Genomic DNA, 25,250 nt, shown 5'->3' with positions numbered 1-25,250 from the left:
AAGCTAGAGTGTTAGAGAGCTTCCTTTATTTTGTAGATGTGCTCACAGAAGCAGGCAGTCAGTAATTCAGTTTAAGAACAACAGCAGTTGCAATTCATTGAGCCAAAGGAGCAAAAGAGACAAGGTTAGCAAGACCTACACTTTAAGTAGAGAAAAGACTACCATTCACTGCACAGAACAGGTGAGGGAGCACAAATTCAGATGAGAGCATTCGAGAGAGACAGGCTGGACAATTTGACTAGCTTGGAGATAGGAGAAATTTAAGTAACCTTCAGTGAAAATAAGCAATTAACTTGAATGCAGTGAAGCCTAAACTTGAGCTAAAACAGCTTAGTTGTAAGGCTTTAAAACAAAAGGTTGAAGAACTGCTTAACCAAAAGCAATTGGAAGGATCCTCATGAAATTTCATACTTCAGATTAGACAGAACATGGAGGAGAAATTAAAGTGAATTCTTATAAGCTACGGTATCTTAGGTGAAATTCAAAAGTAATTGAAGACTTAAAGTAGAGTTAAGTCTTCTTGCATTAATTTTGTTTTATTTATAAAATAGTCTTTGAGTAAAAATGTGAAATCTTTCAGATTAGTAGATATTCAAATTTCTCTTTAAACATTAACAGATCCTGCCCAGTTTGTAACAAGTTATGTGAAACCTATTCAACAGAAACAACAAAAGACACTAGAAGCAAAACTGTGTGGCTGGGAACCAAAAGGGAGACAGTAAGTTGAATGGACTGCAGTTAAAGGTCAATTGGAAAGTACAACTGAAAATGCTATGAAGTAATTACCTGAAGTTTATGCATAATTTTATTTTCTAATACATTTGCTGCAATTGCTGACAAAGTATCCTGTTTCATTAATTGGTTTTAATCTTTTCAGTCAAGAATGACAAACTTCATAGAAGAAGAGACTGATAAAAGTTGTGCAATAGATGTAAAAGTAACTTTCAGCAGGTTCTTAACAGTGTCATTCAGCTGGCTCAAGGAGATAAAGAGGTAAATGGAAGTTCAGGTATAGAATTGCTGTGTGATTAGAACATTGGGTGACAGTGGATTAAATTGTTACCAATAACCTAGATTCAGATGTAGGGAGCAGCTTTATAAAGTTTGTAGATAAGAAGGAAATGACAATGTAATTCACAACAGGTAGTGTAGAAATAACAAGGTGTAGAGCTGGATGAACACAGCAGGCCAAGCTGCATCAGAGGAGAGGAGGAAAGCTGATGTTTCGGGTCTGGACCTTTCTTCAGAAAAGATTTCAGAATGACAGATAACACGTATCAAAAGGTCAAGAGGGCACCCAAAACTCTACTCAAGCATGCTGTCAAGAGAGACAATGAGAGCCCTCAACTTCAATCACGACAAGTCGAAAACACTGGCTGATAACTGATGCAAGTGGAAAACACTAGTTGATAACTGATACAAATGGAAATACAAGCTGTGGTACTGGGAATCTCCAAAATCAGGCACCAACTCCGCAATCAAAATGTTAGGAAAGATCATCCTACACCACCGGCAAGAGACAACTTCAGGAGAGGCAACTGTAGCAGACTTTGCCTTTTGAGAATTGACATGTTCAACCACCAACTCTAATGGATGATCTCAATTGACCTCTCATGATGGCATGTCAGACAAAAGGATGCTAACAAGTAATTTATCTACAATTAGGTCTTCAAAGAATACATGAACTGGGTTAAAGTATATAAATCTGATGATTGGCATCCCTTAATATACTGGGAAATTTGATACCAATTAAAGGTTTCTGGGAAAAATAATGGTTTTGTGATTTGCTTCTGAAAACAACTCACTTTTTTGTTAATTTATCCAGCTTTATCAAATACCTCAAATTTACCCTCTTCTCCAAAGTAGAGACAAATCTCAATGATCCTAATACAAAGAGCTAAGGGATTTAACTTCAGTTGCAAAGTTTGGAGAAGTTAGTCTTATTATAAGAACATAGGAGTAAAAATGTCTTACAGCAATTACAGTGTCTTAGTGAGACCACAGCTGGAATGCCAGGGAAAGTGGTGGATGCAGGTACAGTTATAACATTTGAAAGACCTTTGGATAAGTTCTTGAATAGGAAAGGTTTGAGGGATATGAGTCAAACACAGGCAAGTGGGACTAGTTCAGTTTGGGAACATGACCAGCATGGACTGTTTGGACCGAAGAGTCTTTTTTCCCATGCTCTATGACAATGACAGTGCAGAATTTTGGGTTTCATTGTCAAATATACCTTTGGTGGTGAAAACTAAATTCTGGGATGGTGCGATTGTCCAACAAGGCAAGGTTAAATAAACTAGGCTGATATTCTCTGGAGATTGGAAGAATGAAAGGTCACTTTCAAAAGTTGATTGGAGTAGACTGTTTGTAGGTAAAAGGATGTCTGACAAGCAGGAGACGTTCAAGCATGTGATGCCAAGACTTCAGAGGCATTTTGTTCCTGTTAGAGTGAAGGGTAAGGCTGGTAAGATTAAGGAACAACAGTCAAGAATAAAAGATAATCTTATTTTAGATATAGACAACTTGGTTCAATTGAATCTGTTAATCAATATTGAGTGTACACGCATTCTTAAGAGAGAAATCAGGAAGGCAAAGAGGGGAAACAAGATAGCATTGGCAGATAAGGATAATCCAAAGAGATTCTATAAATACATTAAGAACACAGGATAACTAGAGAGGGGGTAGGGCATCTTAAAGATCAAGGAAGTCATCTTTGTGTTGCACCCCAGGAGATGGGAGATACTAAATGAATATTTTGCATTAGTTTTCACAGTGGAGAAAGAAATGGAGTCTAGAGAATGCAGAGAAATAAACTTTGTTTTAAAAATAGTTCACACTACAGAAGAGGAAGTTCATAAGGTCTTAGAAAATATAAGGGTGGATAAATCTCTGGGACCTGATCTAATGTATCCCAGAACATTGTGGGAAAGGAGGAAATTATGAGACCCCTTGCAGAAATATTTGCATCATCTATAACTATGGGTGAGGTGTCCAATGACTAGACGGTGGCTAATGTTGGACCTTTGCCTAAGAAAGGCTGTAAGGAGAAATCGGGGAACTATAGACCTGAGTGTCTGACTATGGTTGTAGGTAAATTGTTGTAAGTGATTATAAAAGATGGGGTTTATGGACATTTAGAGGGTCAAAAATTGATTAGGGATAGTCAGCATGGTTTTGTGTGAAGAAAATCATGTCTCACAAATTGTGTTTTTTGAGGAAGTTACCAAAAAGATTGATGATGGCAGTGCAGTTGACATTGTTTATTTGGATTTTAGTAAAGCCTTTGACAAGGTTCCATATGGTAGACTAGTTAGTAAAGTTATGTCACATGGGATTCAGTGTGAACTTGCCAGGTGAATACATATTTTGCATACAACAGGGGACAGAGTATTGATAGAAGGTTGCTTTTTGGACCAGAGACTTGTGGCCAGTGGTATTCCCTAAGGATCATTTGTCGTCTATATAACTGATTTGGATGAGAATATAGAAGGCATGGTTAGTAAGTTTGCGGATGACACCAAAATTGGCGGCATAATAGACAGTGAAGAAGGTTTTCTAAGATTACAGAGGGACCTTGATCAAATGGGTCAATGGGCTGAAAAAAATGGCAGATGGAGGTCAATCTGGATAAGTGTGAGGTATTGCATTTTCATACAACAAGGGTAGGGCTTATACAATTAATGGGAGGTCCTTGGGTCGTGTTGTAGAACAGAGGGATTGAGGGGTGCAAGTACATAATTCTTTGAAGTTTGTGTCACATATCGCTAGGGTGGTTAAAAAGGCATTTGGCACACTTGCCTTCATTGCTCAGTTTTTTGAATATAGGAGTTCGGGGCAGTCATGTTGAGGTTGTACAGGACATTAATAAGGTCTCTTCTGGAATACCGTGTCCCGCTTTGGTCACCCAGTTATAGGAAGGATATTATCAAGCTGGAGAAGGTTCAGAAGAGATATACCAGGATATTGCTGGGTATGGAAGGTCTGAGTTATAAGGAAAGGCTAGATAGACGGTCTTTCTTTTACTGGAGTGTGGGAGGTTGATAGACGACCTGATAGGAATTTATCAAATAGTGAGGTATAGATAATGATAGTTGTCTTTTCTGGAGGATGGGGGATTTCAAGACTAGGGGGCACATTTTTAATGAGAGAGAGAGATTTAAAAAATACATAAGAGGCAAATTTTTTACATAGAGGGTGGTTCGCATGTGGAATGAACTTCCTGAGGAAGTGGTGGGTGCACGTACAATTACAATGTTTAAAAGACATTTGGATAAGTACATGAATAGGAAAGGTTTGGAGGGATATGGGCCAAGGGCAGGCAGGTGGGACTAGTTTGGTTTGGAATTATGTTCAGCATGCATGGACTGGTTGGACCAAAGGGTCTGTTTTCTGTGCTGGTATGACCTCTCTCATTCAAATATACAATTTTTTTTGCTGGAATCTACAGGATTTACACAGGATGTTTCCTTCTGTTTCTGCGTCTAGTATCTGGCCACACAGTCTCAAGAATAAGGAGCAAGCCACTTTGAACTGAGCTAGAAAAATGTCTTTATTCAAACTATGATGTATCATTAAAATTGTCTGTCCCAGAGCTCTAAGAAGCTCAGTTGTTGTATACATTCAAGACGGAGATAACTAGATCTCTACTTTTAAAAAAAATCAAGGATAGTGCAGGAAATGACGTTGAGATAAATTAGCCATGATCACTCTGGATGGTACAGCAGGCTTCAAAGGCTGAATGGCCTCCTTGTTATTTAAAGTGGGGCTGTTTTCTTGGAGAAGATAGAGAAGTTTGATTGAGGTATTCAAAATCATAAATAGTCTGGACAGTGTAAATAAGCTAAAAGAAAACTGTTGACATTGGTAGAAAGATCTTCAATGAGAGGGCACGTATTTAAAGTAACTGCCAAAAGAAGCTGCAGAGACAAGAGGAAAACCTGTTTCATGCAATGAGTGCTTACGATCAAGAAATTCAAGAGGGAATTAGATTATTATCTGAAAACTAAGAACATGTACATCAATGGCATGAAGGTGGCAAAATGGCATTTGGAGAATTGCTTAATTAGACAGCTGGTGCAGATATCACAGGCCAAATGGCCGATTCCTGTTCTGCAAAAATGCTGATTTAAACACTTTAAATGTTATGTAACTGTCGTTATAAACAACAAAATTTATTTGAAAATGGACTGAATTTATGATCTTTTAAGTTTGTTCATGGCACTTGGATGTCGGTGGTTAGGCCAGCATTTATTGCCCAACCTTAACTGCCCAAAGAACAATTAAGAGATGGTCACGTTGCTGTTGGTCCGGATTACCTCCTGAAAAGGACAATAGTGAACCAGATAGGTTTTGACAAACAGGAGTTACATTACTGCAATTGGGTTAATTCACTTTTTAATTTTATTCCAGATTAATAAATGAAATTAATAAATGAAAAGTGACTAAATGCAAACATTCAATCACTGCGGACCGTACCCATGAAAAGAATTGCATTAGAGTTTCATTTTTCACCAAATTAAAAACCCCATAAGATATGTAAAAAGTCGTAAAGGGAACCACAGAACTGCTCTTTCATTAGATAGACACAACTTTTGGTGATTTAAGCAGAGGGTCACTGGGCCTCAGGTGAGGGAAGAGGTTGAGGAGGGCCATTCATGGTAACCTCAGCACGAATTAAAGGCACACTGTTGGCTGGATAAGGAATGTTTGGGGAGGGATTTACATTTTAGAGCACATTTTCATATGTAAAACAGAAACTAATGTATAGTATGAATTAGATTTCAGAGCTCCTTCAGGAAAAGGGGTAATTTTTCATTTTACTCAAAACTGAGTTTGTAGCATCTTCATCCATGATATGCAGCATTTTTCTTGGTGGGATTGTATAGTTGCAGTACTGAGTGAAAATAAGGGCTGGGAAAACAGAAGAGAGTATAACTAAGAAACTAATTTATCACTTGTGGGCAAGTAGTTAAAGATACAGAAGTTTATTTGTTAAGAAAATGATCATACCATACTGCTAGTCAAAAAAATTGATATCTTAGATTCACAAATTCATATATAATACTCATACATCATATTTTGTCAAGAGTTTACAGCATAGTTATTCAACTCATTAAAAAATATTGACTGAAAAAGGAATGGACAAATTTAACCTACAGGAACTATTTACACAGCATTAGTAAAACAAACTGCAAGCAATGCAAATCCTCATTGCCACAGGAGTGTAAACTGCTCATTCAAGCGCAAATGGACCACAAACACTAGGTTAGGTAACAAACCTCACTTGTGCTGGTTAAAAAGATTTAAAAAACGATTTGCATTCAGGATCAAAACCACCCTAGATTAAAACATGAAAGCATGAATAAAAATTTGCTGGAAGTCCACTTTGTGCCCAATTTTACCAGTGCCCATAAAAAGGAAACAAGCCAACATCTTAAAATGCAGTAGTTACAGAAGGTAGATGAGTTTGTGCAATTCAAAACAAAAAAAAGCAAAACAAAGAATACTCAAAACTTTATCAATGCAGCATATGTCAGGCTTTTGAGGTACTTGAAAATATTTTAAATCCTCTTTTGTCTTAAGGATTTACAAGTAGCATTTTTTTCTCTCTTCAAAACCATTGTCCCGATCACCTCGTTTTCCGCAGTTTTTTCTGCAAACAGCCGTCATATGGCATAAGTGACTGCTGAGAAAGTGCAACAATACTGATCATTCTATGCAGCATAAATAACGATGCTTTACAATTTCTCAAAATATATTAAGTTTTCAACGTATTTTGTTCATTTAAGCAGTTTACGTACAATATAGTCATACACTGCTATTTAAGCCCGCCAGCAGATTTTGACATGCAATGGGATGATTACACAAGGCACGAAGAACAAAATAAAGCACTATAATCAACTTTAGAGGAAAACAGAACTGTATGCCTAACTTTGCACCATTTTAAAATTAATTTTTTAAAAAAACTAGGATTACGTTTTGAAATGTTCATTTTGGTCTTTATTTTTTGGACCAGGGAAATATGCCATTTCTTCATCACTGTTGCAGCAAACAACTAATATATTGAGGTAGGTCCAGATTAAGGGGCAGAGGTCAGGATTGGGAAACAAAAGAAAAATGCAAACAATAGCCAGGTTTTCTCCCAGCTGTCAGTGCCTCTTCCTCAAACTTAAAAATACAAATCACTCAACCAGCCAGCAAGAAGGTTTGGCTGGGAATGGCCTGTCTGGTTGGGAGGCAGAAGAAATAGGTCAAGGTGACCTCAAAACAGATGAAAAATTTAAATTTTCTTTTGTCTCCTTCTTGTGCAGTATGATGATAACTTATGTTAAAGCAGTTTACCAAACATTAAATACAGAAATTTGATCCACATTTCTATGGAAGTACAGGCCAAAGTAATAAAAGGGGGGCCAGTCAAAGTGTATATAATGTTGCACAGCCATCTTGGCACTGAGTTCACTTTCCATTCCCTCACAGAAGTAATAAATCTATGAAATATCACAAATTATAGCTTTACTTCAAGAATTAAGGTGAGCATTTAACAAATAGAACAGTCTGTGAAACATCATCACTTCCTTAAGTGGCCTTACAGTTTGTTTTCCAATGTTTTGGTAGGTTCATTTTAATCAGAGGCAAACAGAAGACAGTTGACACACTTCTTCAGCTTATTTCTGAATTTCAGATATTTCCAAAGCATCTTTTTTTTTGCATGATAGCTTGATTGAAGATATGCCTTTTGCATTAGCTTTTCTTCTTTAAGTGTACAGTGACATGTTATGGACAATCTGCTTAACATGGTTTGGCTGCTCAAACTTTTTCTTTAAAAAATATTTTCTAAACAACAGATTGGAGGTTTTAGATGATGACTCTGCTACTACATCATCTGATTCATCTTGCATCAACATTTGAACTTTAAAGCTTTAAGGAGGAAATGAAAGATCAATAACTCAATGCTTAGGCTCACAAACCAAAAATAAAACTGGCAGCACTATGATTCTGAACAGAGCAGAAAGCACAAGATCTAGACCTATCTGCAAGACTACCAGCAAAATGACAACCAGCAAAAGCCCAATGCAAAATTATTCAACTATAAAGAATAGAAATTGCAGCAAGGTCAAAGATGATGTCATCATACCATGTGTTAACATTAGTAATATAACATATGGCTGGATACATTCTACATAGTATAGCCTTGGAATCTTCAAATAGACTTGTCCCAGGATTATAAATAGAATCCTTTATTTCTCTACATTTTGTAAATGATTTGTTGCCATTCCTTCTCCAAATTACACTATGCAATTAGGATGATCCCAAATCAAGACTTAAGTTTATTTCCACTGATAATGCTCAGAAGAATCTGTCTTTTATTATTGAAAATACAGACATGTTGCTGAAATTTTTCATCTATACTTATTTAGAGAAATGCAAGAAAAACGTTGGTTGGCAAATTGACTTTTGTTTGCAGAGAAAGAGACCCTGCATATGGATATATGTCACTTTTAGCAATCTTAAATTAAACACATTATCAGCTTGACTGATTATATTCCAGTTACCTGCATATAAAGCGACTACATTTAAGTCTTGCACCTTTTCTGAATTACCTGGCAGCTTGGCAGGCATATAGCACCCTGTTGCTTTCTCAATGACAATGCATTGACTAATCCAAGTCAATTAGTCAACCAATCAGCACCCTTTCCTCCTGCGGTATAAATTGCAATAATTTGAAATAGACAGTTAGTATCTGTCTTGATGAGTACATGACATGAGGTTTTGGCAACTTGCCTCTCTTTTCAGCAATATTCAATGTCTGTATTTACCCTACTGGAAAGTAAGGGGTTAAACAATTTTTCACTGAAGCATCACGTAGCACAAGAAATAAGATTGGTCAGGTAAATGAAAATCAAACTTCCACATTTATAATTTAGGTGCTGTCAACTTTTCATAGAGTTTCATCTTTTTCAATATGTTAATATAAAAGTTTAAACCTTTGAAAATACAAAAATGGCCTTTATTGCTAACATCCTTGGATATCTTCATTGTCGACAGTGGATTTTGGCTATAGATAACTTAAATTTTATGAAATAAGGGTACATCAACTTGACATTCATTGTTATGTATTTCTAGTATATTAGTACATATTAGTTCGGTGGATACGACTAGGAAAAATAAAGCACAAAAATTCTCTTGCAACCACATACAAGATCCAGCTTATTTTTAGCACCTCTCGGACTAATGCAAAGGCTTGTGGAAAGTGCACTGTAAGTATGGTTTACACATTGATTGATCAGTGTTTGAAATTACAATTACGACATGCAGTGGAGCTACTGAAGCTATGTATTGCAATTTATAAAGATATTTTTACAAAACAAACATGGACATTCTGTTAGGCTCAAATTTTGAGAAAAGATGATTTTTTTTTTTGAAAGAAGGCCACATAGGCTGGATATTGTCCTTAGTATAAAGACTCTCAAAAGACAGACAGTATGTAACGTTTATGAAGATAGTAACCTCGCTAACTTCCAGGTGCTCACTTAATTTACCCCAGAGGTCGCCATGTTTCTCAACTGTCACAGCCAAGAGATGGCAAGCATCTTACAAGAAACAAATACAAAAGAAAATTCTGTAATGAACTGATATCATCTTTTAACTTTGTCATTAGTCTTTCAGTTTACTGGGTTGTTTACATTGAAGTTTACAAAATTATTTACAAGCATTAATATTTCTCAATTATGCACAAATACATTTACAATAAAACACTAATGGTTTTTTAAATTCCCATGGTGAATTCTGCTACATGTTTAAAATACTACGCTGTTTTACGCTCTAGCTGCTTCTCTACAATTTTGTTTTTACAGATTATCAGAATAATTATCCCAGTTGAATGTTGGCCACCAATGGCAGTAACTTATAAGGCAGATTTAATCAGCCAATTGCAGCACCAATTATTTCTCAAATGGCAGTGACTGCAATAAATTTTCACAAGAGCTGCTGCAATCCATTGATCACAGCACTTTATTGTTATTCTTTGTCTCGAATTTAATGTCGTTATGACTGTCAATGTATAGCACAAGAACAGAGAATACAGGGGCCAGTTCACAGTAGCACCCATAACTTTGAAGCAAGACGTAAACTTTTTGTAGTGCTGGTTAGAGATTGCTTAATAGCTAAGGACACTTTAATAACCAAATCTGCCCCAAAAAGTGGAACAGAGATACGTATCTAAGGATTGTCCAGTTCTAAATAAACAGCCCAACCTACTCATCCAACTGTAGGCAATGACAAAAAAAACTCAAAGAAATAATGATTTATGGCTATGTATAACTATTTATGGCTACATAATTTCTAAAGCTGCCCAAGCTGAGTTTGATGCTAGATGTTATCAAATAAGTGCATTAGTCAATGTGTCAAAAGAAAGCAGAACAGATAGAATCATAGAATCACTAAAATGTGGAAGCTGACCATCTGGCCCAACAATCCACACCAACCCTCCAAAGAAAATCCCACCCAGACCCACGCCCTACCCCATCCCTGTAACCCTGCATTTCCCACGGCTAACCCACCTAGATTGCACATCCTTGGACACGACGGGCAATTTGGCATGGCCAATCCACCTAACCTGCACATCTTTGGACTGTGGGAGAAAACTGGAGCACCCGGAGGAAATCTACACAGACACAGGGAGAACGTGCAAACTCCACACAAACAGTCACCAGAAGGTGGAATCGAACTCAGGTCCCTGGTGGTGAGGCAGCAGTGCTAACCACTGAGTTGTTGTGCCTCCCATTAGATGGGATGAAACAATTTGAAATACAACGGAACATTTTTATTGAAGATTTTTCAATAAAACTTTTCCTTGAACTCAATCAATAAACAGAGCAGCTCAAATAAGATAAACCTTTGGTTCAGAGCTTCTGTCTAGCCTATAAATTTGAAGTTCAATCATCCACTTAAAAACAAAATTAAATGAATGTCAACTACTGCTTCATCAAATTATCATGCTGATTTTAGTATGCTTAAAAGGGGTTAAAAGTTCTAACATCACCTCACACCCATCTCAATTCCAGTGAAATAATCCCTTATTTCCATGATTAACATTTTATAAATATCCTCCCTAATTCTGACATAATACTTCCCCATTGTTAAAGAAGTGCAGTCTTTAAAACCCTGAGTATTCATCATGCTGTTACTACTTACTATATTGTCACTTATTTTAATTGCCAGATTGGTAGCCCTGCATATTTGAAGTTACACTGCAGTCCACCATGGGGATTTTCATGGACAGTAATGCATGTTTTTTGGCCAATGAACCAGTTAGCTATACTCAATCTTTCTGAAAAGAGTCCCCTTTCTTTTATCAGCCTTCACTATGCAGGAAACCTAAATAGTTAGGTCAGTTGAGACTCAGGCTTGAACTTGGGTATCCCAAGTTGAAAAATTGAATGGTCTTAGTGTTGTAACTAATGAATGTGGCAAAGACATTACTCCACTTCTACAGATTTTTCACAACTATTTAGAAGTCTCAACAGAACTATTTCAGTACTGAAAATTGATACACTTACTGTGTCCTTTGCTACATCCATTCCTCAAACAGTTTTAAAATTATAAGTGGAAAAAAAATTACAGGATTCCAGAAGAAGCATTAGGAGAACATGTAACTTGCATATTTTTTTTTTTTTTTTTTTTTTAAGAAGCATTGCTCATCAATTTTTCAGTAGACATTTCATAAATAAAAGGTTTTTTTAAAAATGTTGAACTTGTTTGGCAAAATATGCCCATTTTTGTAACACAATTTGCAGCATTATCGCCATCCTTGTATACAAATGTACCATGTAGCCAAATACAGAAATAGTTGAAAGCAGTTTATCAAACACTTCTGAACAGACTTGCCTGTATCTATATGATGTTTGTCACATAACGTCGAAAGCAGAAGTTGTATCCTAAATATCTATGTAAAATGTGGTTTATATTCATGGCCACATATGTAAGTTGTTAACACTGAAGTTAATGCTGGTTATGCCTTCCAATAGATTTGAACATTTGAAGGGTTGAGGTATATAAAACTGGATACTTTATACAATGCTTTGAGTCACAAGTGCATATAGGCCATTGAAAAGGTGTTGTAGATAATCATAAAAAGGTTTGGCTTCAATCTCAGGATGGATTTTAATCCAGGGATCAGTTTACATCAATTAGATGACTACCATTACAAAAATGCTTGCCTCGTGGCAAAAACCTAGCACCATCTTTGAACTGCTTTGCCAACATAACAGTGGCATGTGCTCATTCTGTTTTTGCTGCACGAGAATAACCACGAGGTAGTTAAAATTTACTTCATGCTAAAAAGTTTCAATTTTGATAGTTCTCATCTGACTGACCTGTAATAACTGAATTCAAATTGGTGAAGTGATGGTCATGGCAATCCTTATATCCGACATGACGCCAAGCCACAGCAGTGGCCGACCAGATAACCACAGCATAAAAATGTCACTTTTGAATCACTGGTGTATCGTACGGAGATCTGAGAACTAAACAATTGCAGCATCTTACAAAAATATTAAGAGCTCAATATATAAAATAGTAGTGCCCATCTGTTCTTGTTATGTTTTATAGATTGTCTCCAAAGATTAATTGTTCCAAACACACACACCAATATTTTCTACTAAATACATCTTAAAAAGAGACTGCATTCCTTCTGTTAATAGTCATAGATGACATCTCAGAACTGCTGAGAAAGTCAAACCAATACAATATATTGCCTGCACAAAAAGGAAAAGCACTAGTTCTTCATAAACTTACTTTCAGTGTTAAAAGACTTTTTCCCCTTACCCACTCACAAGATGGCTGTGCTTCACAGTACTGTATTACAGTAGTCTTCACTGAATTCACTGGATAAAACTCCAGATATAATAAGAGGAATGCTGTTGATGTTCAATTCCAAGTTTCAAAATTCTGCCATTTGAAGCCAACAGTCGGGATTACTACGTCTTTAAAGACTCTCACCATCCTTAAAATTTTTCCAAATTTTGCAGTCCTAAGCAACCTCCATTAAATATGCTGCTGTTGCATATTATAATGTTTCCACCAAATACATACTTTCTTATTCTATCCACAACAGTCTCCAGTCTAGTTTTAACTAACAAGATTAGGTTGCAGTTATTTAACTTTGATTCGTGACTATATATCAAGACATCTATTACAAGCCTCCTAATATTTCCTGTTTTTGCTGTTCAAGAAAAGATTTACAGGTAATTTGACTCACACATTGACAGGCAGGTCACATTTTACCTCATAGTTGAAAGAGGCCTGCAAGGTATTGCAATGTACACAGCAACAGAAACACATTAACTGCTCGTTCGTCACTACACTGCCTGGAAAATGCAGCCGGTCTGGTCTTAGCCCAGCTCTGTTCAGAAATCCCAACTTAGGACACCTGTCAAGCAAAATACATAGTGCGCAGAGTGTCCTGGTGAACCTGTACAGCTTTAGCCAAAGCCTGCTGATCCCGGCCATTACTCTGGCCAGATGTGTGACTCCCTTCAGCGCTGAAAAGGATAGAAAAGAGCAAGATTAGTTTAACTTGTCAGTCTAATGCACTACATAAAATTTACAGCAAAACTAGTTTATGCAACAGACAAGTCTGCCACCTTACTTCATCAAACCCCATCGAGTATAACTTTGTATTTGTTTTGGCCTCATGTATTTTTCCAGCTTCCCATCTTATTGTTTCAATGCTATTTATGACAATTACATTTGGTAGTAAGTTTTGTATTCTAACTGCTGTCTGGGTACAAAACAAACCTTCTGAATTCATTTCTGGATTTATTATCAACCATCATTTGATGGTAAGAGGAGGAGCAGGGACCAAAAAAGGGGATTTGTACCAGGAGTCAGGTGAAATAGCTGAGGTCTCTTTACCAAAGACAGAAATGCAACTCAGGTCAGGGTGACAGAAGAGGGAACTCACAGAAAGATTTAAAATTGATAAGGCAGAAGTGTCAGATAGACTGTAGATACTTAAAGTTAACAAGGCACCAAGGACCAGATGAGATGCATCAAGAATCATGAAGTAAGTGAAAGTGGAATTTGCAGGTATACTGACCACAATCTTTCAGTCTTCCCTAGACTTGGGGGCGATGCAATAAGACTGGAGAACCACAAACATGGCTTGTTCAAGAAAGGGGTGTCAGCACAAGCCCAGTAATTACAGACCAGTTTAATTTCAGAGATGGGAAGTTTTTAGAAACAATTATTCAGGATAGCATTTGTTGTTACATGGAAAAAGGTGGGTTGATTTGGAACAGCATGGATTTCTAAAAGGGAACTCGTGTAACTAACTTGGTGTATTTTGAAGAGGTAACAGAAGGCTTGATAAGAGTGATGCTGTTGATGTGATGTGCATAGATTTTTAGAAGGCATTTGATACAATGCCACACAACAAACTAGAGGGAAGTTGTATGTCATGGAATAAATGGGTCAGTAGCAACTTGGATACAAAACTGGCTATGTGATAGGAAACATTTTTTGGGCCAGAAGACTGGTAGTGGAGTTCCCTCAGGATCAGTATTTAGACAACACTTTTCCTGATATATGTTAATGATCTAGATCTTGGTGTGTCAGGAATAGCTTCAAAGTTCACATATGACAAAACCTGGAAGCAGTGAAAACAGTGAACAGGACTGTGTAAACTGTAGAAGCACACAGACAAGCTGGTGGAGTAGGCAGATAAATAACAGATAGATTTCAATGCAGAGAAGTGTGAAGTGGTGCATTTTGATAGGAAGAATATTAGAAGACACAATTCTAAGGGGACGATACGGCAGCAGAGGGACCTGGAATGTACAGATCACTGGAAGTGGCTGGACAGGTAGAGAGAGCAGGAAGTAAAGCATATATTATCCTTTGTTTTATTAATAGAGGCATAGAGTACAAGAGCAAGGAGATGATGTTGAACTTGCATAAGACATTTGTTTCACCTCAGCAGGAATACTGTGTGGAGTTGTGCACGCCACATTACAGATAGGATGTGAACTCATTGCAGGGTGCAGAAGTGAATTACAAGAATAGCTCCAGGGATGAGGAACTTCAGTGACAGGGACAGACTGAAGAAGTTGAGACTGTTCTCTTTGAAGGAAGGCGGCTAAAAGGAGATTTGAAAGATGGTTTTTAAAATCATGTGCAGGTTGGATACAGTAGAAAGGGAGAAACTGTTCCCTCTCATAAAAAGGAGCAAGAACAAAAAAGCATGGATTTAAGTGATCTGCAAAAGAAGCAAGGGTGAAATGAGGGAATACTTTTTCACTCAGCAAGTTGTTGGGTAATGGAATGCACTGCCACGAAGGTGTGGTTCTTCTCTTCCTTCCTCCTTCCTGTATTTACCTAGCTTCTTCTTAAATGAATCTAAATGATTCTCCTAAACTAAATTCTGTGGTTGAGTTGCACATTCCCATCACTTGCTAGATGAAGAGGTTTCTCAAAATGGATTGTTAGTGACTATTTTGTATTTGTTGCCCCTAAGTGGATGCACCTTCCCTATTTGAACCCCTTTCTAATTCAAAGCCCTCCCAAGCCCTGAGTTACCTTTCTCGATTGTAGAAAACAGAGGTCCAGCCAGTTCAGTTTCTCCTGACCATTAACTACCAGTTCAGGCATCACCTTTGTTGAACCATCTTTATTCACATTTCTGTGGGTCCATGATAGTTCACCCAAGAAAGGCACTGCAGGACTTTTTCAACCTCTACTGACTGTCATTTCCATGATGAAAGGTTATAGGCCTGAAGTGTCAACTGTATTTCTCTACGTATGCTGCTAGACTTACTGAGTATTTTCAGCATTTTCTGTTTTTATTTCAGTCTTCCAGCACATCTTAAGTTTTGCTTTCGTCCAAGTGTTAAATACTCTGAAGAACCTCTTCAGACTCATCCCAAATTTAAACAGTTTAAAGCTTTTTAAAAAAAATTTGTTCCTGAGACAGGAGTGTTGCCCATCTGTAGTTTCCCTGGAGAAAGTGGTGGTACGTTTCTTAGATCGCTTCAGTTCCCAGCGTTGTTAGAAACAGAGATCCAGGATTGTGACATAGTGACAGTGGAAGAATTGTGACACAACTGAAAGTCAGGATGGTTGTTTTGGTATGGAGAACAAGGTACAAGTGGTGGTTTTCCTATGCATCTTCTGCTTTTGGACTTCTAGGTGGTAGAGGCCACAGGCTTGGAAGCAACTGTGGACGGAGCCTTGGTGAATTATCACCCATCGTAGAGATAGTGAACACTGCTCTACTGTGCATTCACTGCAGTGAAGGAAGTGAACGTTGCAGGTGGTGGATAGGGTGCCGACCAAGTGGGCTGCTTTATCCTGGAGCTGCATTCCTATGGAGCAAATTCACAGCATTGCATTGCACTCCTGAAGTGTACCTTGTAGATGGTGGGCAGGCTTTGGGAGACATGAGGGGAGTTACTCACCGCAGAATTTATAGCTTCTGATGTGTTCCTGTAACCACAGAATTCAAATGGCTGGTCCAATTTATTATCTGGTCAATGATAAGCCCCAGGATGTTGACAGCAAGGGATGTAGCGATGGTCAGAATCTCTGTCACATTGTCCTAGTTTAATCTGGTGATATTCCACATTTATCAGTTCCATTCATGACACTATTTTGTGTACTCTATAAAGTCCCTTTTTAATTCATTCATGAGAGTGTGGACATCACTGGCTAGGCCAGCATTTATTGCCCATCCCTAATTGCCCACAGGGCAGTTAAGAGTCAACAACATTGCTGTGGGTCTGGAGTCACATCTAGGCTAGACCAGGTAAGGATGGCTGCCACCTTCCCTAAAGAACATTAGTGAACCAGATGGGTTTTTCTGATAATTGGAAATGGATTCACGGTCATCATTAGACTGTTAATTCCAGATTTTTATTGCATTCAAATTCCACCATTTGTCATGGTGGGATTTGAAACCAGGTCCCCAGAACATTGCCTGGGTCTCTGGATTAACTTCTCAGAGATATTGTTCCATGGCAAGCACATTAACGTTTTATCAGCCTTTCTTTGTAGTTCAGACCCTCAACACTAACAGATCTGTTTCTGCAGCGCAAAATTTACAGATGAAACAAAACAGTCAAAGTCTCAAAAGGGTATCATACCTGTCATGCTCCTTGTCCACCAAATGGTATCTGGCACGGAAAGCTACCAAATGAGCATAATAGGCTGGAGCTGGGATGGATACCGACCGCGTACATCGGACATATGTGTGGCAAAGTTGATACGTGAGGATCTGAAGTTCATCTGCGTTGAAGCGATTATCATCCCAAAGCACATGGTAGTGAGATGGTCTGCTTGTCCCCTAGAAAATACAATTAATTATTAACTCATTTATAATTATATTCAATTGCTTATTTAAGTAATGCAGAAATACTACGGTTAGAAAACAACCCGCCGATGCATTATCTTACCTATTATGCTGGAATCCTAACTAGATTATTACACTAGCACCTATTCTGAAACGTCACTTAAATTTGGGATTCTGATGATAATGCTGTTTTATCAATGTCTTCAAAAGATGGAAAAATGGATTGATTGCATGCTTTTGTGCACGAATTAAATGAATTAAATAGCATCATTGACACATTTATAGCGGTCGATCTTTGGTAGATGGACAAAATATTGGGATAGAATTATACATCTGTCTTCATTTGCAAATTCAAAACAGGTTGGATCAAGGCCTGTAAAATATTATTGAAGGCTTTCAGTGACTAGTCTAACCATGCACAAATTTAAAATTGGACGAGTTGAGCAATTGGTTAGTTTTCTCATTATCTGTTCAAAACTCTCAAAAATTTCTTTGCAGTCCTTCAAGAGCTACTTTTGACATCCAAGACTCTACTGCCGTTACACTCTAGGAATCAAAGCACTCTTTAAATCAAATTGCCTGTTCAGGTTGATGTTAAAGATCTATAATCTGAAGATTGGAGTTTTTTCGTGGTGTCCTGACCAACATTTCTGCTCAACAAATATCACTGAAGAGATTGGTTGGTTACTTATACTCTTGAAACACTGTTGCTGTCAATCAGCTAATGTACTCAAACTAGCTTGATGTCTGAAGTCCACAGAGATCTTCTTGATTAATATTTTCTACGCAATATTACACCACCTTAATGATGCATTGAGCCAGAGTCAATAGCATAAACAGTAATGTCACTGGACTAGTAATCCAGAGGTCGAGGCTAACACTTGGGGGAATCATGTTCAGGTCCTACCAGGGCTGCTGGTGTAATTAAAACTAAATTAATAAAATCTGGAATACAGAATGACACTCTATTATAGCAACCATAAAGCTATTAACAATTATCATAAAGACTCCTTTGGTTTACCAATCTCTTTCAGAGAAGGAAATCTGCCATGGCCTATACATGACTCCAGATCCACAGCAATGTGATTGACTTGTAACTTTCCTCCGAAATTGCCTAGTAAGTCAGTTCAAGGACATTTCAGGATAGGCAACAAATGCTGGCTATGCCAGCGATATCCTCTTCCCATAAAAGTAATGCACAAAATAAACTGGGTAGTCAAAGCTAGAAATTTAACTCTGTTTCATTTCTCTTCATTAAGGAAAATTTGGTCCATTCTTTGTCACATATTCTATTTCCCTTCCTGCCACCGTTTCAAGGTAGATCAAACTGTTTGAATATTTTGAATCCACAGCCTCTTAGTTAACTTCAAGTGAAGCTTCTAAAGATCTAACCTTCTTCAGAACTTGTGGTAAGCATTTTTGGGAATTGGACTAAAAAAATAGAGGTAGACAAATTTTGGACAATTCAATTTTTTTTATGAAAGGTCAGAAAACACATTTAGATCACTGTTCCAAACTGAACAGTTACAAGACAACATTTGACTGCATATGCCTGGGGGAACCCCCATTGTGTTAAAGGATCAGATATTTATAATGCTGGGTTTATGATAGGCAGAGTAAACATATTAAGGCCATTATTTTAGTTTTGACTTCAGGATAGAAGGTTCAAAGTTAGTTCAGAAGTGAACAGTTTTTCTCCTAACAGAACAGTTTCACATTTCAATTCAGGGGAACCAGTCATCTCAGAAGTGGCTTCTAACCTGAAGCTTCCAAGACAGGAAGGATTGAAAAAAAAATCTTCAAGTTGTTAGAACTGAGAAAGTTTAGGCCATCACAAATGTGAAAGGTTGTGCCAACAGACTTGCAAAGTAATTGTAAAAACAGTCTCAAAGAGAAAGAAACTGGAAAGCTTCAACTAAACAAGTATTTAAAAGCTGGAAAAGTAGTAGTATTTCTCTAGGATTGAGTCTCTGTGACAAGGTAGTGCTGGAAAACAGGTTGAATTTTTGTATTAATGTTTGTGTTAAAAATCTTTCTAACCATAATTTACATATCTAGCTGGGTTTTCCTCTTCTTTACTGCAATAAAGTTAGGTTCTACTGAAAAAGAACATCTGCAGCATCATGTGAATATGCTTCATTGAGCAACCACCATGTAAACTAATTACAAAATTTACAAATAAGGCCCAGCAAGCCAAGTTTCATTCTGGGATCTGATTTATACAGTATTACCATCAGTTGGGATCATACCACACTAAGACTGTCTACTCCCAGCTGCACATCACTGTTCACTACCTGTCATAGCCCATTCACTACGGAAACATTCAGCTATACGGACTTTCCCACACCTCCTCTGATCAGCCTTCTACTCCAAATGCTCTAAACCTCAATTTATCCAAAACGCTGGTATACCATAGAAAATGGGTAACAATTACCCATCAATTCGACCCTCGTTATCCTAAATTAGCCCCCCAAAAACCTAAAAGTTCCTGTGTGTTTAAATTCCTTCCTGGTTTTGCCTCGCCAGCCAAATTTCTCCAAACTTACAATTGCATCAATTCCATTTCCTTCAACTTTGGCGCACGATGCATTCCTCACTCCCTTTGTCTAATAAGTGGAAGTCATGACAACCTCATATGTCAGTATTCCCTACTTAAACCAGCTCTCCAGCTGCCATGACCACCACCTTTAAAATCATCTTGATCAAGCTTTTAAGTCCACCCAATATTTTCCCCTTTGGCTCAGCATTGTTTTTGCACCTTGTTTTTTTTTCATATTAAAGATGATTGAGAAGTGCAAAATGTTTGTTTTTCCAAAATAGGATTGATGCAGCACTTGGTAACATGGTACAGTATCTTACAGGGTTGCAGAAAAGCAAACAAACAAATACTTGCATAAGGCACACAAGGAACAGAAGGAAAATGAATGTTTTCAGATCAAAATGCAAGTCTTTAAGCAGAGGAGTGAAAAATGAATGGAAGTTTGACTGTGTTTAGACACGGGCAGAATTTTGGATCACTTCAAGTTTACAGAATGTAAGTAGTAGTGAGCTAGGAGCGTACTGAAGTTTGCAGGTAACAAAACCTGATTGTTAGGTAATTACCTTTGGGTTTTGTTTTAAAAACCCACCTGAATGCCAGCATGGCTGCACAGGTAAAAGTCAAATTCTGATGGGTGTGTTATTTTTGTATCCACCGTTGTGCCTGCTGGAATATTGCCACTTTTACCAACCTATAAAGAAAAAGCAAAATTTGAGTGATTTATACAAATCAGCACAGGGTACAATGGAAAAAGCCAAGCCCAATGATAGTTTACAAACTTGAATTTAAACTATTCCTACACAACTTCTTTCTTTTCCTGAGAATTCTATGGATTGAGCATACAAGATCAAATGACTGGGATACCATTCCTTCTTTCTACAGACCACCAAGGATTACATTGCCCCTTCTGTTAAATGAATATTACTGCGATACTTAATAAAAGGTCACAGGTCTCCAAGACTCTGGGGAAAGTCTTGCTGAATTTTTGAATGATGTTTGTGCCATACAGAGAAGTGCTAACGCATACCTTTGTGATACGGTCCAGTTAAACTTCACAGCCTGTCACAAGCGCAACAATTTCATTCAGTATACATTTAAGACCATATTGAAATGTAAATTACTCACCATTATCTGCATTAAAATTTAGATTTTAGAAAGGTGAAAAAAATCTAACTCTTCTCATCACAGGCTCTCAGAGGCAGCCCTTTCAATTAAATACTATTAAAAAAAGTGACGGAAACTGAGATTTCTAGTTTTATTTTTACTGCATTTGAGATCTCACGCCTGAAAATCCAGTATTGATAACGTTATCATCTCAATCAAACTTAGCAAGGACAATGTGCCAATGCCCCTATGGAATCCCCCCTCCATACTCCCCAATCCCCTTCCCCTCTAACTCCAAACTTTCTACTAAATCCAGTTCTTGTCATTTAATTGCTATACCAACTGACCTATCTCTCTGATACTGACTGATCCGTGTTCAGGAAAGGACTTAATTTTATCCCTTTATGCCCCATCTCAATGATTCACAGGGAATATATGGTCCTGATTTCTTCGTCTCTCACCTTCAGCTCTGTGCCTATTTCTTTGCACAGGAATCCTCTTCCTACCATTTGGACCCTTTTCACCCACTTCCAATCACCCTCTCCACCTGGCCCCGTCGCTCTAGACTCTTGCCAGAACTAAATTTCTTCATTAAGAACTATCTACTTGGTGTCAGTCATCTTCATTTCTCTGTTCTCCTCACCTTAACTTCCACCACTTCATTTTTTCAGGTCTAACCTCGACATTATAAAACCTTCTGATAAGAGTAGTGCTGCTTTTGTTGGACATGCCAAGCTCTACCTTGCAGCAGTTGAGCATCAACTATAGCCCCCTCACCCCCAGATCCCGACCCCATCAAGTTGTTGATCCTAGGATTGTCACTAACCTCATTTCCTCTGGAAATTTCCCCTCCACAACTTTAGATTCAAAACATTAATTCCTTGTTTCTCTATCCAACGATGGTGCTAGATCGGAGTTTCTCTAGTTTTTGGTTATTATTTTAGATACATGACACGCCACCATGTTATTTTCTGCCAACTATATATAATTTAAGGCTAATTCAGATATTTGGATTACAGTGACCAAATTATCCCAAAAGTGAGAAAACACAAAAAAACTTGATTTAAAGCAGACGCTTATGATTATCAAGGTAGTTATGAAGCAATATATGTTGCTTTAAAAAAAGCAGATAGCAAACCAGAGTAAAGTCAGTTCAGAACATTGCTGGATATTTTCTTTTTCATTACTGCGTAGTACCATGAAGCCAATTCACATTAAGATATTAAAACAAACACTCCGAAGTAAGAAAACTACAAATCTCTTACCCTTTCATTCTTGTCAGTACAGAAAAGTCTGGTGTGATGCCGTTTTTGAACCACAATAAAAGTAATGCCAGGTTGGTAATCCTTTTCTAGCTTAATACATGCCTCTCGAATAGCCAGCAACTCATGATGGAGCACCTATGGAAGTGGTGCACAATCACATTAGGCTTATTTGGAAAAACTGCAAAAAACTTTGAAACTGAACACATCGATACAGGACACTCAGACAAAAACAAATGCAAATACTTTCTTTTGAAAACAAAAGCAAAATCCAAGTATAAAATTGAAATAAGCAAGACTATAATGTGGATGATGCCACCAATTGTTACTCATTTCAAATTCAACAATTTTCTAATGACAACCAATCTAATTCTGTTTAAGCTAGAAATGTTTCAAGCATATTCGATTTTACAATAGTTTGGAAAACCGCTCTCTGCATCAAGTCTACTTAGAAGTTAATCACCAACATAAACAGTTTGATTTGATTTATGGGACTTCAATTATCTGGTTCAACATTCCAAGAGAAAAAGCTCCATTAAAGGAATCTTCATAAATTTTATATTTTACACACAGAAATTGTGTTTACACTGCTGTGAATCAAAGAATAACTACTAAATTTAATTGATTTTTTCCACATTTTCTGCCTTGTGTTCACTTTCGTTCCATTTTTCTTCAGTTTCTGAAGTTCCATTTTGTCTTTTGATCACATCTATTTGTGACAAATAATATTGAAAACCAGTGAAAAGTGCACAGAAATCTCAAAGACAGCCTAACACCCATGGCATATATCACCATGTATACCACAATTGACATGCTGGAGACTGGTCACCAGAAACATAACCAGAGAAACTGCGTAGACAATTAAGAGGCTGGATATACTTTGTAGGTTGGCTCCTCGCAATCTACTAAAGTGTCTCTGCTACATAAAAGGCACATGTCACCAATGGGGTTGATGCATGAATACAAATCTGAGGTCAACACTGTCTAATTCAAAATAGTTTACTTGATCAGCACCTCATCTACTCGTTCAAATATACATTCCGTCCACCGTCGACAAAGTGCGGTTGCAGTCTGAACCACCTACTTACAGGAACTTGCAATAGCTTCTTTGGCAACACCTCTCGGATCTATAGAGCCCATCACCTAACACTTAAAGCGGAAGTTATACTTCACGTTGGAACAAATGAGATAGGAAGAAATTGAAGAGGGATCCTGAAAAGAGAGGTCAATTATCCACTATAACAAGGTCACTCCCTTTCCCTTTCCTTTTTATTTCCCACAGACGTAGAACCCTCACGTGTGTATTACTGGTGCCAAGTGCAAGTTAACAGAAAACAGTAAATTTAAAGAAGTGAAACATTTGACGTGTAAAGTGGAGGTGGAATTATTAATATTAATTAGGATAATTGTGGCATAAAAGGTTTAGAGAGACAGATTTCTTAAAGTGTATATAGGAGAACTTTTTATAACAACATGTATATGGTTCTTCAAGGGACGGTGCAGAGCTGAACCCAATTCTGAGGAACAACACTAGGCAGTGCGCGAGGTGACAGTGGGGGAACATTTTAGTGGTAATGGCCACAAACACCATTGGAAAGGAGAAAGATGGGTCGGCAAAAAAAGGGTTTTGGATTGGGGATAAGGCAGATTTTATTAAAACAGAAACTCAAGAAAGCAATTAGGAGATCAAAGAGGAGGCATGGAGAAAGACAGGCAGGCAAGATTAGGGAGAATCCCAACAGTCTACAAGTATATCAAGGGGAGTAGAAGAACCAGACAGGGCCCATTAAGGACAAATGAACAATCTGTGCATGATGTCGGAGGGCAGTGTAGAGTCTGGACAAGGAGGTTGTAAGTAGACAATTCAAGATGGACTGGGGAGTTCTTCATCAGATTTGATACAAAAAGCAGGAAGGTACTGGAGGTTCGAGCAGACTTACGGCAGGAGACGAGGGAGGAAATAATGGGGCCCTAACCCAGATTTTCAAACTGTCTCAGGCCACAAGGTAGGGGCCACTGGACTGAAGGTCAGTTAATGACATTCCATATCCAAGGGTGGTAGACATAGACCAGGGAGACCAGTGAGTCTCACATCAGTGGTAGGCAAACTATTGGAGAAAATAGTGAAGGAGAAAATTTTCCTCAAATCCTCTGTAAACCTTTCACATTAAAAGTGCACCCCAATTAGTGAGAAGGAAGGTTTGATCAGGGATAGTCAGCATGGCTTTGTCAGTGGAGGTCATGTCTAACAAATCTAGGTAAATTTTCTGAGGTGATGACCAAGTATGTAGATGATGGTAGGGTGGTTGATGTAATTTATATGGATTTCAATATGGCCTTTGACAAGGTCCCTATGGGAAACTGATAAATAGTTAAAAGTTAATGGGATCTAGGGCAACTGGGAAAACTGGATCCAAAATTGGCTTAGCGACAGGAGACAGATTAGTCAGATAGGCAGATCAGTGGCAGATGGAATTTAACCATGAGAAGTGTGAGATGATGCACTTTGGAAGAAATAAGACAAGGGAGTACTCAATGAATGGCAAGACACTAGGTAGCTCAGAAGAAGAGGGATTTTGGAGGTGCTGGTCCACAGTTCCCTGAAGATGGCAGGAGAGATTAATAAAGTAGTTAAGGCAGCATACAAGGCACTTGCCTTTGTCAGTCGAAGCAAAAAAAAATGAAAGCAGGAAAGTGATGTTGAAGCTGTACCAAAATTTGGTTAGGACATAGTTGGAATACTGTGCGTGGTTCTAGTCACCACGCTATAGGAAGAATGCAATTGGAAGGGGTGCAGAGGAGATTCACCAGGATATCATCTGGGATAGAGGAATTCAGCTATGAAGAGATAGTGACAGTATAGCTCAAGTTGTTTTCTTCAGAGCAGAGAAGGTTGAAAGGGTAACTTGATACAGGCATATAAAATTATGAGAGTGAATAGAAAGCAGCTGTTCCCCTTAGCCAAAGGGTCAATAACAAGTGGGATAACAAGGCGTAGAGC

General features: G+C 37.8%; 1 protein-coding gene across 8 annotated transcripts in view; it reads right to left on the bottom strand.

Moving 5' to 3' along the window:
• LOC109938462 (protein argonaute-2) overlaps window positions 1-25,250 on the bottom strand; it is a 49,719-nt gene that overhangs the window by 2,508 nt on the left and 21,961 nt on the right. The window contains exons 12-17 of one of the 8 annotated variants that reach the window (XR_007261855.1): window positions 22,253-22,387; window positions 20,473-20,574; window positions 17,139-17,338; window positions 13,285-13,541; window positions 12,375-12,524; window positions 5,969-6,685 (exon numbers count right to left, since the gene is read on the bottom strand). Coding sequence is in view for 1 of the 8 variants with exons in the window: in XM_048595441.1 (XP_048451398.1) it covers window positions 13,433-13,541; window positions 17,139-17,338; window positions 20,473-20,574; window positions 22,253-22,387 (546 nt within the window). In the remaining 7 variants the exon portion in view is untranslated. Of the gene's footprint in view, window positions 1-5,968; window positions 13,542-17,138; window positions 17,339-20,472; window positions 20,575-22,252; window positions 22,388-25,250 lie in introns of those variants that run through there. The other 7 variants (XR_007261853.1, XR_007261856.1, XR_007261850.1 and 4 more) reach the window with 7 other exon arrangements.

The sequence above is a fragment of the Rhincodon typus genome, chromosome 4 (assembly GCF_021869965.1).
Source record: "Rhincodon typus isolate 14 chromosome 4, sRhiTyp1.1, whole genome shotgun sequence".
Classification (NCBI taxonomy): Eukaryota; Metazoa; Chordata; class Chondrichthyes; order Orectolobiformes; family Rhincodontidae; genus Rhincodon; species Rhincodon typus.
Note: the sequence above shows the minus strand (reverse complement) of the source record. Positions and strands in the feature narration are given on the sequence as shown.